The 14,590-nt window shown below is 43.6% G+C and overlaps 1 protein-coding gene across 2 annotated transcripts in view; it reads right to left on the reverse strand.

Moving 5' to 3' along the window:
• Positions 1-14,247, reverse strand: part of LOC119185184 (uncharacterized) — a 42,489-nt gene extending 28,242 nt beyond the window's left edge. The window contains exons 1-8 of one of the 2 annotated variants that reach the window (XM_075888334.1): positions 13,792-14,247; positions 12,854-12,911; positions 12,109-12,245; positions 9,712-9,824; positions 9,171-9,331; positions 5,553-5,651; positions 3,750-3,864; positions 964-1,036 (exon numbers count right to left, since the gene is read on the reverse strand). In XM_075888334.1, the coding sequence (XP_075744449.1) occupies positions 964-1,036; positions 3,750-3,864; positions 5,553-5,651; positions 9,171-9,331; positions 9,712-9,824; positions 12,109-12,245; positions 12,854-12,911; positions 13,792-13,961 (926 nt within the window). In that variant the 5' untranslated portion in view covers positions 13,962-14,247. The remainder of the gene's footprint in view (positions 1-963; positions 1,037-3,749; positions 3,865-5,552; positions 5,652-9,170; positions 9,332-9,711; positions 9,825-12,108; positions 12,246-12,853; positions 12,912-13,791) is intronic. The other variant, XM_075888333.1, reaches the window with a different exon arrangement.
• Positions 14,248-14,590: the final 343 nt, after the last annotated feature.

Here is a 14,590-nt window from a genome sequence, read left to right on the forward strand (position 1 = left end):
ATAATCTCCAGGGTGATCTTACTATTATTAGTGTGACGATGACAATGCAGTTATCAAATGAAAGTTTACCAGCACAGATCCTGCAATGCTGATTAAGATTATCGGCTCATGTATATTGATAATTGTAAAATGCCTACGAAATCTGTTATTAAAGACGCTAGTCTTTATGGGATACTTTGACACAGAAATTTTGGCTCTTCTTTTTATATATTTGCTTACCTATCTGTCGCACGATTGAGCCACTCGGAGAAAGCTTGATCCACAACTCAACACCTGCAGCCATCTTAATATGGTGGCCGAATTCATACTTGTGAACATTGTCGGTCAAAAAGCAAATATTGCTCATATCTGAGATGCGTCATCAAAACGTAAGTATGAGGTAGCGTGTTTTTTAATAGAAACTGATAAGACACGTAATTCTACAGATCATTGTGTTTCTTCCGCTGCGCTGACAATGCGTCGCTATGAACGAAAAAGCAGGTCTTTCCTACGCTTCGCTAAGAGGACACGGTGCTGCCACCTACCAGTGGCTCTGCGTTCTACACAAGCATTCGTTTCCCGACATTTCTGCCAGATGGCGCCCATAAATCATGTGGTACCTCCAGAAAGAGCTTTTCAACTTAGCCCAATTCAATCAAGTGTAACTCCAGACAGAAGACTATCATGTGACTTTTGCAAAGAAGCACGCCGATACACGGTCAATTTTCAGACATCGGTTGGGTTTTCCAATATATTTCTTTCTGCATGAAGGTGAGAAAGAGCACATGATATCTTTCCGACATGAAACAAGTTTTCTGTGTCTTTTGACCCATGTTGTGATAGCCATTTGCCATTGTCAAACATTGAAATTTACATGGCGCTCAACCTTTTAAGAAGAAAGTGTTGTGCCTCACAAAAGTGCACTGCACTAGTTCCGTAAAGAATAAAGACGTGTCTTCTTAAGGGGCAAAGTGTTCGACTCACTCGCAGGGTAGGCCACAGATCCGACCACACACGTCGTAAGTGTTGTTCTCCGTGAGTGCAGTTTTGCATTGTTCTGCAAGAGAGTAGAATCAGGCTTGGTTTAGCTTGAGGTGCCCGCGTAAAACAACTTGTATGCGAGCTTCCGGTGTCATCTTGGCTGTTTTCACTGTGCAATGTACCGAATACATCAAAGTGTATGACGTGAATCCCGACCAAACACTGTTTCAATGTCCATTTAGCATGAGTCAGTAGACGCGAGAAGTGGCGGAACTGCCGCGTACAAAGGACACGAGGCCTGCATCAAGCACCTTATGCTATTAATGATGATGATGGAGATGATGATAGCACTTATGCATGGCTCACACTCACTCAAGGGGATTGACCAAGAAGCGAATAACTTATAAGTAAAGGTGATCATGTAAGAAGTGTATAACTAATGAATAATGAAATCAGCGTGCGTTCAAGTTTCCAAAACGCGAAAAATTATTCGACAAGACTGTGACTGATGCAACACTTTGACACTTCGTTTTGTCTACTTCTAGCAACAACTATAAAATGATTTTTCATCTCTTCAAGACATCACCTTCATTTGAACTTCTGCCTTACTTGAACGTTCACAAAGGCTTCCAAGTTTGCTTCCCGAAGAACGACTAACAATGATTACCCTTGCGAAGTTTTACCATAATATATGAGTTGTTAAATATCTATACGCGTATTTAGGCAGGTTTCATTGCACCTGGTCAAATATGGTGCACTTCTTTGCATTTAAAGTTGCATGCACCGTTAAAGAAAAAAGAAAGAGAACATAAAACACTTCAGGTGTAGTATTTCAAACTATTTATCATTCAATAAGTTAAGCCAGACTTTAACGTCTGATGAAATAGTCAACATGCCGATTCATTGAGCAAATTCTACGCCGTCAGTCCCGTTCTGCGCATTTTTAAAGACACTTTCTTATGCGTGTTACGTCGTTCACGTAGCCACAGTAGTGGCTTGACATATTATCTAAGCGCCAGCTGTTCATTATTGCGCTTTTTACGGACGGAATACTTTAAAAAGTTATGGTTCATGTTCTTCGTAACTCGCACGCGTACGCATCCGGGCATGCGCTAGCATCTGAAAGCCGAGTTTATGTGAAGGAAAAGTGAAACGAAAGTTTACGCAAGTGGACTCCAGTGGCAACTGAATGTTAACTATTACATACGCGATGTGCGTTCTGCAACAGCTGTTTGATGGACGATCTCCATGGAGTCCATTATTGCACGTGTTTCGAATAACATTTATCACAAGACTATGGGGCGTTGATAAATGGAGACTAAACGGACTAAAGGTGCTTCTGTGGGATTCACGCCTTGAGAAAAAATATTTTAGGCGGCCCTATTCCATGGCTCTGTTGCATCAGTCGCACGTGGACGTTTGTGTGCACTTTCGTATTCGTTCGATTAACTTTGTGTTGTGTAGCGCTGGCGAAGCGGGTCTGAGTGGTCACGTCGGAATCACCCTGTGGTTAAGATCTGCTCCGCCAAGTGCTGCAAGAATCCCAGCATTTCACATAAAAAGCGTCCGCTTTGACAATTATTTGGCGCTTATATTAAATAAACTTATGTTCCAATATCGTGTGTGTCCAATATACTGTTCACTTAAACCAGAAGTATTGATATTCTGCAGTCTTTATTTTCAGAAGATAATAAATGCGAAGCAATTCTTTGCGCACGACAAGCACTTTTGGCGTCGGCCTGCGTATCTATCTATCTATCTATCTATCTATCTCTCTATCTATCTATCTATCCGCTTACGTCTCGATGCTCGAGTGTCCACCCCTTTTTTGACTTGGCGTGAACCAAAATTAGTATGGGGGGTAAGATGGTTTGACGAATATAAAGCGCTGGTGAAGACACTGGTGAATAATGTCACGATCCCGTCACGTACGTAGTTGAACACTTCCCACAAAACAGTGGCACTTAACCGATCGCGGGTATGTGTCACTGCTATTCGGTTATGTGGCACAGGTCATTGACACTTAGTATGTACCCAGGCACGACGAGAACACACCCAGGATATGTTAATGCGAGAGTGTTAAGAAAAGCCCCATATCGGCTGCGTTGACATGATGAGTTCGAAGAATAAACGTCAGGGTCCCAGCCAGAATCAAACACAAGCTATTAGCGTGGCATTCAAGCATTCTACCACAGAGCCACGATAGGTCTTGAAATTACTTTCCAAATAAGCCCTAATGTTCGTGAAACGTCATTTGTGGTTGCAGTGCTGGCTATACAATTTTACAAACATTACATATGTACTCTTTTAATGCAACATCACATCGGAATAATGCCAATTGTAGTTTGGTGCCCTGCGCTGAATTTCATTTATGTAGCAGCATCAAGATCTACCAGCCTAGGGAGCACCAGCGCTTCATATGACCTCATCGCTTCTGCAGGGTGTTGCTAAGAATTAAGTTCGTGTTGGCGTCGTTCTACAGGTGCGAACAGTTGGTTATATAATGATTCGCAGCTCTTCAACATGTCTGTGCGTGCAACACTTATACATATATTTAGCGTCGTTTCATAACATGGCACTCAATAACGAAATGAAAACACAGTCACCTCCCTTAGACATGCTTCGCATAACATTGACTCCCATGGTAAGTGATCTGACGAATTTTTTTATGAATATTCGGAAAATAAGAAGGGGGGAGGGGGGGGGCTCGACCGGAAGTACTTAGAAGGGAACTCAGTGCTTATGTCTCTGAAAATAGAAAATGGAAAGACTAAGGTGGGGAAGCTTACCTGACCTGCTGAAGTTGCACGTTGGGAACGGATAACTGGCGGTGAACTCGTAGACAGCCTGAACGCAGCCACAGTGTGTCACTTCCAGCTCCATGCCGCACTTTTGCACGCATAGCTGAGATGACCAGAAGGTTGTGTGAGAGGTTAGTCCTCTAATACAGGTCATCCCTATTAACATTATCCAATATGTCAAGTAATAGTAACATATATACAACTTTTATACGATACGCAAATGTAGAATCCATTTGATGTTCAGTTTTGACCTCGCTCACTTTGTTATCATAAGCACTTTTCAGTGATATGCTTGGTTTAGCTGAGTACATTGGAGAAACATTAGCTTAGTTGAAGTGAGGGTCCTGATGGGGAAGCTTTTTACTGTATCCGGTATATTCCCATTAAGCCATTTTAGCATGCATAATCTAGTGTAATCGTTTATTGTTTTCTTTTTGTATCTCGTTTTTTCGAAGCTCTAGGAATATGAAAAAAAATCACGATTATTACGCTCTCACTCGAACTAGCATCACCGTTTCCAAAAAAATATTTGCAAGAACTATAGCTACTATAGCTAAGCGCAGTGGCTTCTCTTAGCAACTGTCGGTAGCTCAGGATGGCCGTATAGGCATACGAGTGGCGATTCCTAATGATGCGACTACCATGGGGCCCATGAAGCTTGCTCTGGCGTACAGATACGTATCGGAATGAGTGGAGACCAATGTGTGAGCCCTAACAAGTTCAACATGGTCTAATCTTTATGGGTAATAATAGATCGACTATAAATTCCAGCGAGTCTGTGACGACGTAAACCTGTTGGAGCACAATGCAGTAAGCTGTAACAGATAATATTGCGCCCATTGAGGTTGTTTTACTATAATTTTGGCCAGTGAGTCTGGAAGGAGGGGTAATTCTTTTTCTGACCTATCGTACCTAATAAAATCACTTGGGAGTCACTGTTTCGAATAAGTGTAATTAACAGAAAATTCTATTCTAAAGTGGTTGCGGAGGCGAATGTGAGGTATTGGTAAACAGCCCGTTACGACGGCAGTGCACATTTTGTGCTGATTCTATTCCACTATTAAGTACGTTATGTGTGAATCGATGTCGTAGTGACGGATTTACAATGTAAGAAAAGCCAAAGTCAAGACATTACGTACGAAACGTTTCGTTTTCTTCGATTCTTCTTAAGCAAGCTGATTAATGCCGCTTTATCAACGAGAAAAGTTCGCGCGCAGTGACTAAACGCTTCCTTTAAATTTTAGGAAAAACATGAAATTAGCTCACTTGCTTTTGTAAGACGTAGGCACCATGAATTAACAGAACTGCGTCGAGTAGTTGCATTAATTACTCTATTTGTATTACCACAATTTTTTAAAATACAAATGTGAACTTCAGAAGCTCGCGCATTGATTCAGGCCCAAATTTTTGGGCGTCAAAAGGGCAAAAAAAAAAAGCTTGGGCAGACCAGTTAATGGTCTGCCCAAGCTAAACGAGTCCGCAAACAGACTCGTTTAGTAAATGAAATTAATAATTTGTTGGGCCTGCAGGAGACAGATATATTCATCATAAGGAGTACGTGGTCGCACTTTCTCTTTACGTGACGCTAAGAACAAGCAAGAAATGAGTTTGCTTGAAACTAATAAATAAGAAAGAAACAATTATTACAATCAAACCTTACAAAACAAATAACAAAAATAATAAACACCATGTTCGAAGCGATAAAGTTTGATTCAAGAAAGTTTTTTATTAATTTTTTTATCAAACTGCATAAGCGTAAACTATCAGCCTCGCATGGCCAAGGATACTTACGTCGTAGTTTAGCATTCCTTGGAATTCCGGAAAGGATCCCTGCGACTTGTAATCGGTGCACATGCTCTTGTAAGGAGCAGGAAGCCGGAAGGTGTGTAGCTGCATCAAATGTTTTTGAGGCGTATTTTCGTCAGTGCAGAAAAGCAAATTGATTGGTATGTGGAGTTTAACAAGTGAGACCCCGTAGTGGGGGGCTCCGAAAATTTAGGCCACCTGGGGTTCTTTAAAGTGCACTCAAATCTGAGCACATGGGCCTCAGCAATTTTCGCCTCCATCGAAAATGCAGCAGCGGCAGCCGGGATTCAATCCCACGACCTGCGGGTCCGCAGCCGAGTACCTTAGCCACTAGACTCTTACGGTGGGGCCGTACAAAAGCAAGGAGACGGCTACGGGCCACAGAGATTGCAGTTGCGCATCACAAATGTAATAATTACACAAAACTGCGACAACACTGCTGCAGCGACTATGAAGATATTGTCTTCATTGAACTTAGTTTTAACAGTTACTTCGATAACGTTGCCAATATCCCAACTAATCAGTTTTCATAAATATTCGCGAGGTAACTTTCGTATATCCTTCAGACAGGAGGTGTTTATTACTGACGGCAGAAATGCAGTATTTGTCATCAGCCGAATAGCGTGAGATTAGGAATAAGGACCCAAATCTAGGAATCGCAACTAAATAGGCGTGTTTAAAACGGCATACGCTTCATTGAAAAAAACCTATGCTTTAACATCACGAGCTATATTTATTTCCAGCAGTTTTGGTCGATTCTGGCTGCAAGTACAACTGAGCACGGGCTTGCTCATGGAAGAAGGCGCTTCACTTTCCCTGGTCCGACACGGTGCTGCGCTTGATTCGGCACTTCCGGTCAGTAGCACTGACAGTTGGGCGAGTTTGTGTGGGTTCATAGTTTAAAACGTCGCAGAAACACAATGCACAAGACGAAGAAAAACACAAGCCGGGACCCACGCCCGTCCATGTGTTTTTCTTCGTGTTGTGTATCGTGTTTCAGCGCCGTTCTCAACTATGAACACTTGCGGTCGCCAAGTCACTTGTTAAGCTTGAGCGAATAAAGTTTTTTTTTTTTTTTGCATCAACCTCATGTTAACAATCATTTGCTGCTAAACCTTGCAAGAACGGACATGGCTCCTCTGTGTACTTATAGAAAAGAGTGCAAATTACAACACAAAATGCAAAATGAAACTTATGTAATAATCAGTTCCTTTGTTTTCTCTTTCTTTGATATATAGACGAATTCCAATGGGGTAGACAATCGGGAGCGTATAAATCGATGCATATTTCATAAACGAACGTGGCACATCTTTTTCGCGCTGTTCTTTTCTAAACGTGATAGGTTTCTAAACGGATATGCCTAGGTCTACCACGGCTCCGGAATTTATTCCCGTCACAGAAGTTGCAAAATATTTACTAACAGATTCCAAAGAAAAACGAGAAGGAAATGTTCTGCAGCGTGGTGGGGAACCAGTGACCTCGCACTCCTGAGCTCGCGGCGCTAACCACTACACCACAGAGCAACCCTTGTCCAAAACGTTACCGGCGAGTCATTTATATACACCATATAGCGCTGGCAGTCCTCAGAGCTCGGAAACTTTAGCGCGCTTTAGTAATCAGCTGTGAGATGGCACGACGAGCGCGTGTTGGGCACGCGTGATCTAAAGGCCTAACCAAACGCACCCATTGCAGCGCGTCAGCGTGGGACTTTCTGACGCGGCGCAGAACCCTTTCTCGAAAGAGGACGAATACGTGTGGGTACGCGAAGCTGCGCACCCGCTCTCTCCATAGTCTCCGGAGAGGGCGCGGTGCATCGTCAAAATTCTAGGCGCTGACGCGCTGAAACGTGTGCGTGTGGTCAGGCCTTAAGGGGGTCCGGAAATAGTTTTTTCATGTAACCATGGAATTAATTTTCTTAAAAGCTTATTGTCTCGGAAATTCAACGCCGCAAAAATTTTAATTATCCGTTCAGTGCGAGGGGAGTTATAAAGATTTGTCGCATGCTGCAATTGCATTCTCTCTTCTCTAGTCTCGACGAAAGCGCTGGAAGCTAAGCAGGGAGGGATGGCAGGGGCAAAAAAAAAGAAATAACGTCAGGCTCGCCTCATGACCTTGAGCACTTTTTTTTCTTTGAATGTACAGCTTTTAGGGGCAATGTTCCTTATGCCATGGGTCGTGTGTCCCCGATGTATGTATGTAGTAGTAGTAGTAGTAGTAGTAGTAGTAGTAGTAGTAGTAGTAGTAGTAGTAGTAGTAGGTAGCCATATCTCGTTTAGTCCTTAGAACGTCCGCTGGATGACGGTACTTTTATATGATGAATATATGATGAAAAGATGCGAGATGGCGGTACTTCGAGTGTTCACTAAATAGGCGCCCGGACTTACGCATGGACGGACAGACATACAACCAGACGGACACGGAGACGGACGGACAGACAGACAGATGCATGGCCGAACAAATGAACGCACAGATGGACGTATGAACGCATGGACGGACGCACAGACGGATGGATGAACAGGTATACAGATGAAGACACGCACGTCCGGACGGGCAGACGGACGCATGGAAGGACACACAGACGGACGGAAGCGCAAACGGACTGACGGACGCTTCGTCCCCGGCACTCATCATCATTCAGTCGGTGTATATGCTGTCAATTTTCCAGTGTGATCGCGCGCACACGCGTGCACCGGTCACGGCCTCCCGCGACTATATCTGTAACGACCGAGCGCGCCATGTTCAAATCAGCCAATGGCGGTTAGATGGGCTTTCTAAAGGTGATTTTTGAGCGTCTTACATCATTTGTCGAGAGAAAAGAAAGCCGTTTAGAGCTGGCTTTGATAATGTATTGTGAATTCTAGGCCCGCGTGCTGCGCTCTATTATTTAGCACGCGTGTTGCCTGGAACCTTTACTACCGATCGGCAGCGTTTTTTGACCATGCTCAAAAAGTGTTGCAGTGCCCCTTTAAAGGTCGTCGTGCCACGCCACCCCGCGCGTCGCTGTGTGCGCGCTCCTTCACATGGTGTGGTCAAAGTGCGCGTAGATGTTCTCTAGCGTGGTGGCTGACTCGCGCACACGCTAATCTCGGGATTCGGGCATTTTGTACCCGTTGTGCTTCTACCGCAAAATTTCTTTGAAGTTACAGTGGTTAAAGAGAGCACCAACAACAATTCGCTCGCTGCCGCGGCCGCATTTGCGAAAACAGCGCGCTGCTCACATACGAAGTAAGAACTGTGACAGTTGTTTGTCCGCGCTCGTCCTGTGTACGCTCATTTCGTGCGCGCGTTCTGCTAGGGATGTGCCCCGAAAGTTTCGGGCTACTTGCCGTTCTTCGCGTGAAATTGCAAACTCGTTACTGCAGCATTCATTTCATCGCCCTTGTGGCGAAACCATGCACAGTGACTGCTCAACTACCTCTGTGCGAGGTCACGTTTCACTTCCGTGTTATACCGATTCCTAAAGAGAGGGATCACCACTTTTTTTTTTCATGTGTATACTAAATTGTTGTTGGGAGCTGTTCTTAAACCACCTAACTACGCCAACCCGGAGCCCGCGCGCCTGTGTTATCTGATTGTGCAACATAAGCCCGATATTCCGCTCACCTGCTTGACGGTAACTTGGATTGTCTTTCCGGGAAGCAGTTGCACGGCAGAGAGCTGATCGGGAGGGCACAGCCCAGTCTGATGCACGAACAGCGGGTAGAACCAGCGAGGCAGTAGCAGCATCGTGTCACGTTTCGAAAACTTGTAATGCATCTCCAGCTCTACGGAGTGAACAGATTGTCAACGTGTTTACTCGCTACTTTACAAAGTGGACGGACAATATCAGCAAGCAATAACTATAGTTCTTTCAAAACGCGGGCGAACGAAACAATCTTGAAGAGAAAAGTATGTGCTCATATACCGTATGTTTACCATCGCTCCACCTTCTAGAGTTCCGATGCAGACTGTGTGTGCGGTATTCGTAATTTCACTTTCGACCCCCTGGGGATCGTTAATATACATCTGAGTTTAAGGACAGTGGCTTCTAAAACATTTCCTCCATCGAGGTGTGACCACCTTGGCCACGCTTAAGTGGCGTGATCTTCGGCCTATAGTTGTCAAGTATTTACGATCACTCAACACCGCGGCTCGTTCAACTCACCCCACTCCCACTGGTTCGGACAGTCCTTGAAAGGGTGCTCGTGTCCTGGTATGGCGTTCACATCGAAAGTGTAGCACTGCTGCGACGGCACCCGGTAGTAGGTGCTGCTGATTCTGATGGAAAGCAGTTGAAGAGGGGGGGGGGGGGAGCAATGATAAGCTCATGTCAGTGAGCCGAGCGTATTGCAACCGCATGCGTGACCCCGCTGAACACCCGACACCCACAAGGTGCACTACGAAAAGATCATTACACCAACTCCAACCTACGCTCAATGTCTCTCAAACTAGTTACGTGCGTGCGCTGCCACTAAGGTGATATCAAATGTTCATAGCATTTCTTTTTGCGCTATCTGCGCGCAATTCAGTATGGCCGACCGGTTACTAACTTAAACCTTAGGGAGAAGGGTGGGTCCCATCAGGTAAGTGTATTACATCACATTATCAGTTATTTCTATATATCGAAAAAAATTTTTATTAAATCGACTTCTTTTTTTCTAAAGTACAGCTTTTAGGCACCCTTTCTTTGGTCGAGTTAGAAGAGTATTGCCATAGCCTATAGTTGAACGTCGTCACTCATCCATCACTGTAAGCGAGCGAACAATGGGTGGACGAATCGAAAGTACTTCATCGACGTCCTTGCCAGGGTGTAGCCACCTCCCTCGTTAATCTCATCTCGGAATCGGGAGGTCAAATGTCATTATGTGTTTATTAGTTAAATTCATACATTTTGGATCCTAATTTGGTGATCTTTAGATAAATTCTAAACTGTATATAAATATGTAAATAATACGTGTGCGTATATCGCCTCTATTCAGTTTAAAATGATTTTTTTTTGTTTCAGTATATTACGCCTTGTGTTTCATTGTGATATGAAGTTTATTTCCTTTCATACGAAAATGGAAAGCCGGAGCCAAAGGCTGGAATGCCTGACGAAGGCCTCGGCTCCCTTGTAGAGTCTAAAATCAGAAAACGCAAGCACGTAATTGCAAAGTGAGCCGCAATTGCAAGTGTAACAAAATGCTGCTGTTAAGCATGCAGCGGTGACAGGATACAAATGACTATACAAAACACAAGCTGGTACAAAATACAAATTTAAAACTAAACACAAATCAGGTTCGAATAAATATTTCTTTGTTTGCTTTTTGAATAATTTCAATGCAATATCAAAATCAGCCTACGTCGACATGAAGATTGCCAAACGCTGTCTGAAGTGTAAGTGGACGCGCCTACTCTTGTCAGGCTCGCAAGTCTTTACTCCTCACCGCCTTTTTTTTTCTGATAAAAAAATGAAACATTAAATATTGTATATATATTGCAACCTCTTAAAGTGGCGTAGGATTTGTAGATTTAGCTGTAGTCCTAAATTTTGACTTTCGCGTTTTGAGCCACTGAGCGAGATTTTTTTTTCTCTGCAATTTGCGTTGTTAAAACAAAAAAGAAACAAAAAAGCTTTTCTTAAAGAACGAAAACACTAAGATAAAAATTCAGTGTAAAGTCATATAAAGGGTTGTCTTTAACTGCAGTAGGTGCAAAGCAAGGTAAATAAAAATGAAACACTCAAGAAAAGGTAGAATAATAAACGCATACAATAATAAGACCGTGTGTTTAGAAAAATGGATTAACAATTTATAGTACATGGAACTCCACCAGGGCAGTGCAGAAAGCCGTCCCAGATCCTACGGCGAAAATAGCATATACATCTATCATACGGAAATAAACAACCTCAACGGCTTATTAAGATAGAAAGGTAGCTGTGTTTTGAGAAATGTATTCTCACGAACAGTTAACATCAACTACAATTCAACAGAACATGGTGTGTGTATAGAAAAAGTGGGTAACGATTAGGAGTAATAGGTACTCTATTGTGGGAGAGCACGAAGCCATCCCGTGGGCCTCCAACGTAAGGTTTATTAGGTCGAAGAGCCCATGGTGACGAAACTGTAACTGGTGGGTCAAAGTTCCTCGGCCGCTGTCACGTGCACTTGACAGCGAGTTCTGATAATTTTCGACCACCCCTTCAGCTACCCGTCTCCCTCAAATTCTTTCCGTCGATATATCGCCAAATGAAAAGCGTTCAGCTGTGCGCCCGTTTCTTATAAGTGAGTATCGTAATCATTGGCAATCTTTTAGTCCTGCTAACGCAACAAATCCCGGAAACCAATGCTTTAAATGTCCGGAGAGTGTTTTAGCTTAGGCGCCTCACCGCTGCTTCGAAGCGAACACTTCTGCTGCAAGATCTCATTGACTGCAGCAAACACTTTACAGTTGTACCACCAGTATATCGAGTGCAAAGCGCAAATAGTTTGCGCCTGAAGTAAACGCTGTACATTTGCGGTGCTCTTACGAATGCTGTCAACGCAAACGAGAATATGTACAGTCATACGAATAACGCCGACACCTGTCAGTGCAGTTAAATGTGGCACAGCGTTGACTCCCTGAACTGATGACGCAGGTGAAGAGCTCCTGCACGAGGAAGGACGCGTTCTTGCGCATCTCTGGATTCGCTTGGGGAAGGTAGAGACCGGGAGCGTATATCTGGGTTCAACATTCATAGATACAGTCAATAAAGATATACAATGCCGATTCACCAAATTTTCATAAGCGAAACCCGGTGGATGTAAACGTTAACAAATGTCATACATACATACATACATACATACATACATACATACATACATACATACATACATACATACATACATACATACATACATACATACATACATACATACATACATACATACATACATACATACATACATACATACATACATACATACATACATACATACATACATACATACATACATACATACATACATACATACATACATACCCAGAGGTTTCTACTATTTCGCACAGACTTGAAAAAAAACTAACGTCCGCCATCGGGAAGTAATGTGGCAAGAGGAATGAAATAAGCAAAACTAACATACTCCATATACGATACATGAACAAGTACAGCACATGTTTCCTCCATCTATTCATGCAAAATGCAGATGCTACAAATACACTGTGCGGCATCCATGAGCCATCACACGAAGCCAGCATGGCTTCGCATGTCATGCAGCGTACAAAGGCGCATACATAGCGGTAACGCACCTATGCAAATCATTTAGTTTAAGTGGTTGAGGTGAACTCACCATGTCATGCTTATTGCACTTTTCTGGCGTGTACTTGCACAGCTTCTCGGCGCTCAGCCTGTGTAAGACAACCAAGTGGAAAAAGGGAAAGAACTAAGTCATATATATGTAATCGGCAGCCAGCACTTGTCTCGGTCATTCATCTCCCCTTTCTACACACTATCTCGTGGGGCTTTTTACTACCGAGTATCAACTATACCATCGTATACATCATGCTTCAGTTATTGAGTAGTGGTTACATTCATTTCCCGACGTTTACTGCGCATACAAGCTCTGGCATAGCCACAGCACGCAAGGATTGGGGAGGAGTAGGAAACGATTTCATTCAGTAACGTGAGCCGATGGCAGGGTCGTCTGAAGAAGGCAGAAATACCTCGTCCTTTACTGAAACATGACAATTTGGTGCCAAATAACGCATGCATATACTTTCACTTCCAGCTTCTATAGCTGCTTTCATACCGGTGTGATTTCGAGCCAACAAATCATTTAGCTTGCAGATTTGCAGTGGCATGATCCGGTTATAACGAGTAATCACCCATAGCCGCCGTTATAACAAATATGATGTAATATAGTAATAAATCGGGTTTTACATCCCTAAACCATGTTATGATTGTAAGGCATGCTGTAGTGGAGGCTCCGAAAATTTCTAACATCTGCTCTTTTTTCACGTGCACCAACATCGTGATGTTCACGAGCCTCTAGCATTCGGCATCCATCAAAATCCGACCAGGGCAGCAGAGATTCTTGCTCGGCAGCCGCAGCCGAGCAAGAATCGCGTTTCAGCCTATGAGTGCCGAACGTTCTTTGAACGCGTAAACATGGAGAGCGGTAAGAACGTTGCGCTTTCCTAGCACTTTGTTCACGTCATGGTGGAACAGACTCTCCGCGATGCATACGAGCCCGGTCACCCAGCGCAATACTATTTGCCATATACTCACCAACCATCCACGCATACTGTGACCCCGGGAAAGATGATATGGTCACTCCTCTGACGTTCGTCCATGGTGACGCTGAAGTTGAACTCGAGATAGTAGGTAAGTAGGGTGAAGAACTGATATAAGTACGAAACAAAGCAGACGACACCCACCAGTATGTGCAGATAATTCATTGTTAGGAGCTACTGGAATCTGCTGTGTCCACTGTGTACGCACAGAGCTTTTGGCTCTAAAGCACAAGCCGCCTGTTCAAATCGAAGGTTATCGATTCATACAAGCCGTAGTGCATGCTGGTTTTATTTCATATCTTGGATTCAGCTGAAATAGGTCCTTCGCCTTTGTTTTATGACGGTGCTTTTAAGTAGCCGAGTAAAAGCTTGCACACACGCAGTGCTCTTTAGTCCAAGGGAGAATCTTTGAAAAATATGTGTCTCACTTCAACAAGAAACACGGAGCTGTGTCATCCGTCTTGTCATGCTACGCGACACAGCGACTGTTGCTCTTTCCTCCTCGCCAGAAACGCAATGTTAAATGAACCAAAGCTAATCGAAGTTGGGACTTTGAGCAAATGAACTCTTACAGACTCTTACAGTGGCTCTAATGACTGTCCTTTAAATGAAATATTACAGACACTTCAGAACCATGTCTTCATCCTTACAAGGGACAGCATTGTAGGCCCCTTGTGCAATAAGTATGAAACGTAACTCTGAGTTCGGATAGCAAGCAGCTGGGATGTGTTCTTTCCCGGCAAGTAACATGAAAAAAAAGCGAAATGAATTGTCCATTGTGCGTTTGGAAAAAG

Source organism: Rhipicephalus microplus, chromosome 3, assembly GCF_043290135.1.
Source record: "Rhipicephalus microplus isolate Deutch F79 chromosome 3, USDA_Rmic, whole genome shotgun sequence".
In the NCBI taxonomy this organism is placed as follows: Eukaryota; Metazoa; Arthropoda; class Arachnida; order Ixodida; family Ixodidae; genus Rhipicephalus; species Rhipicephalus microplus.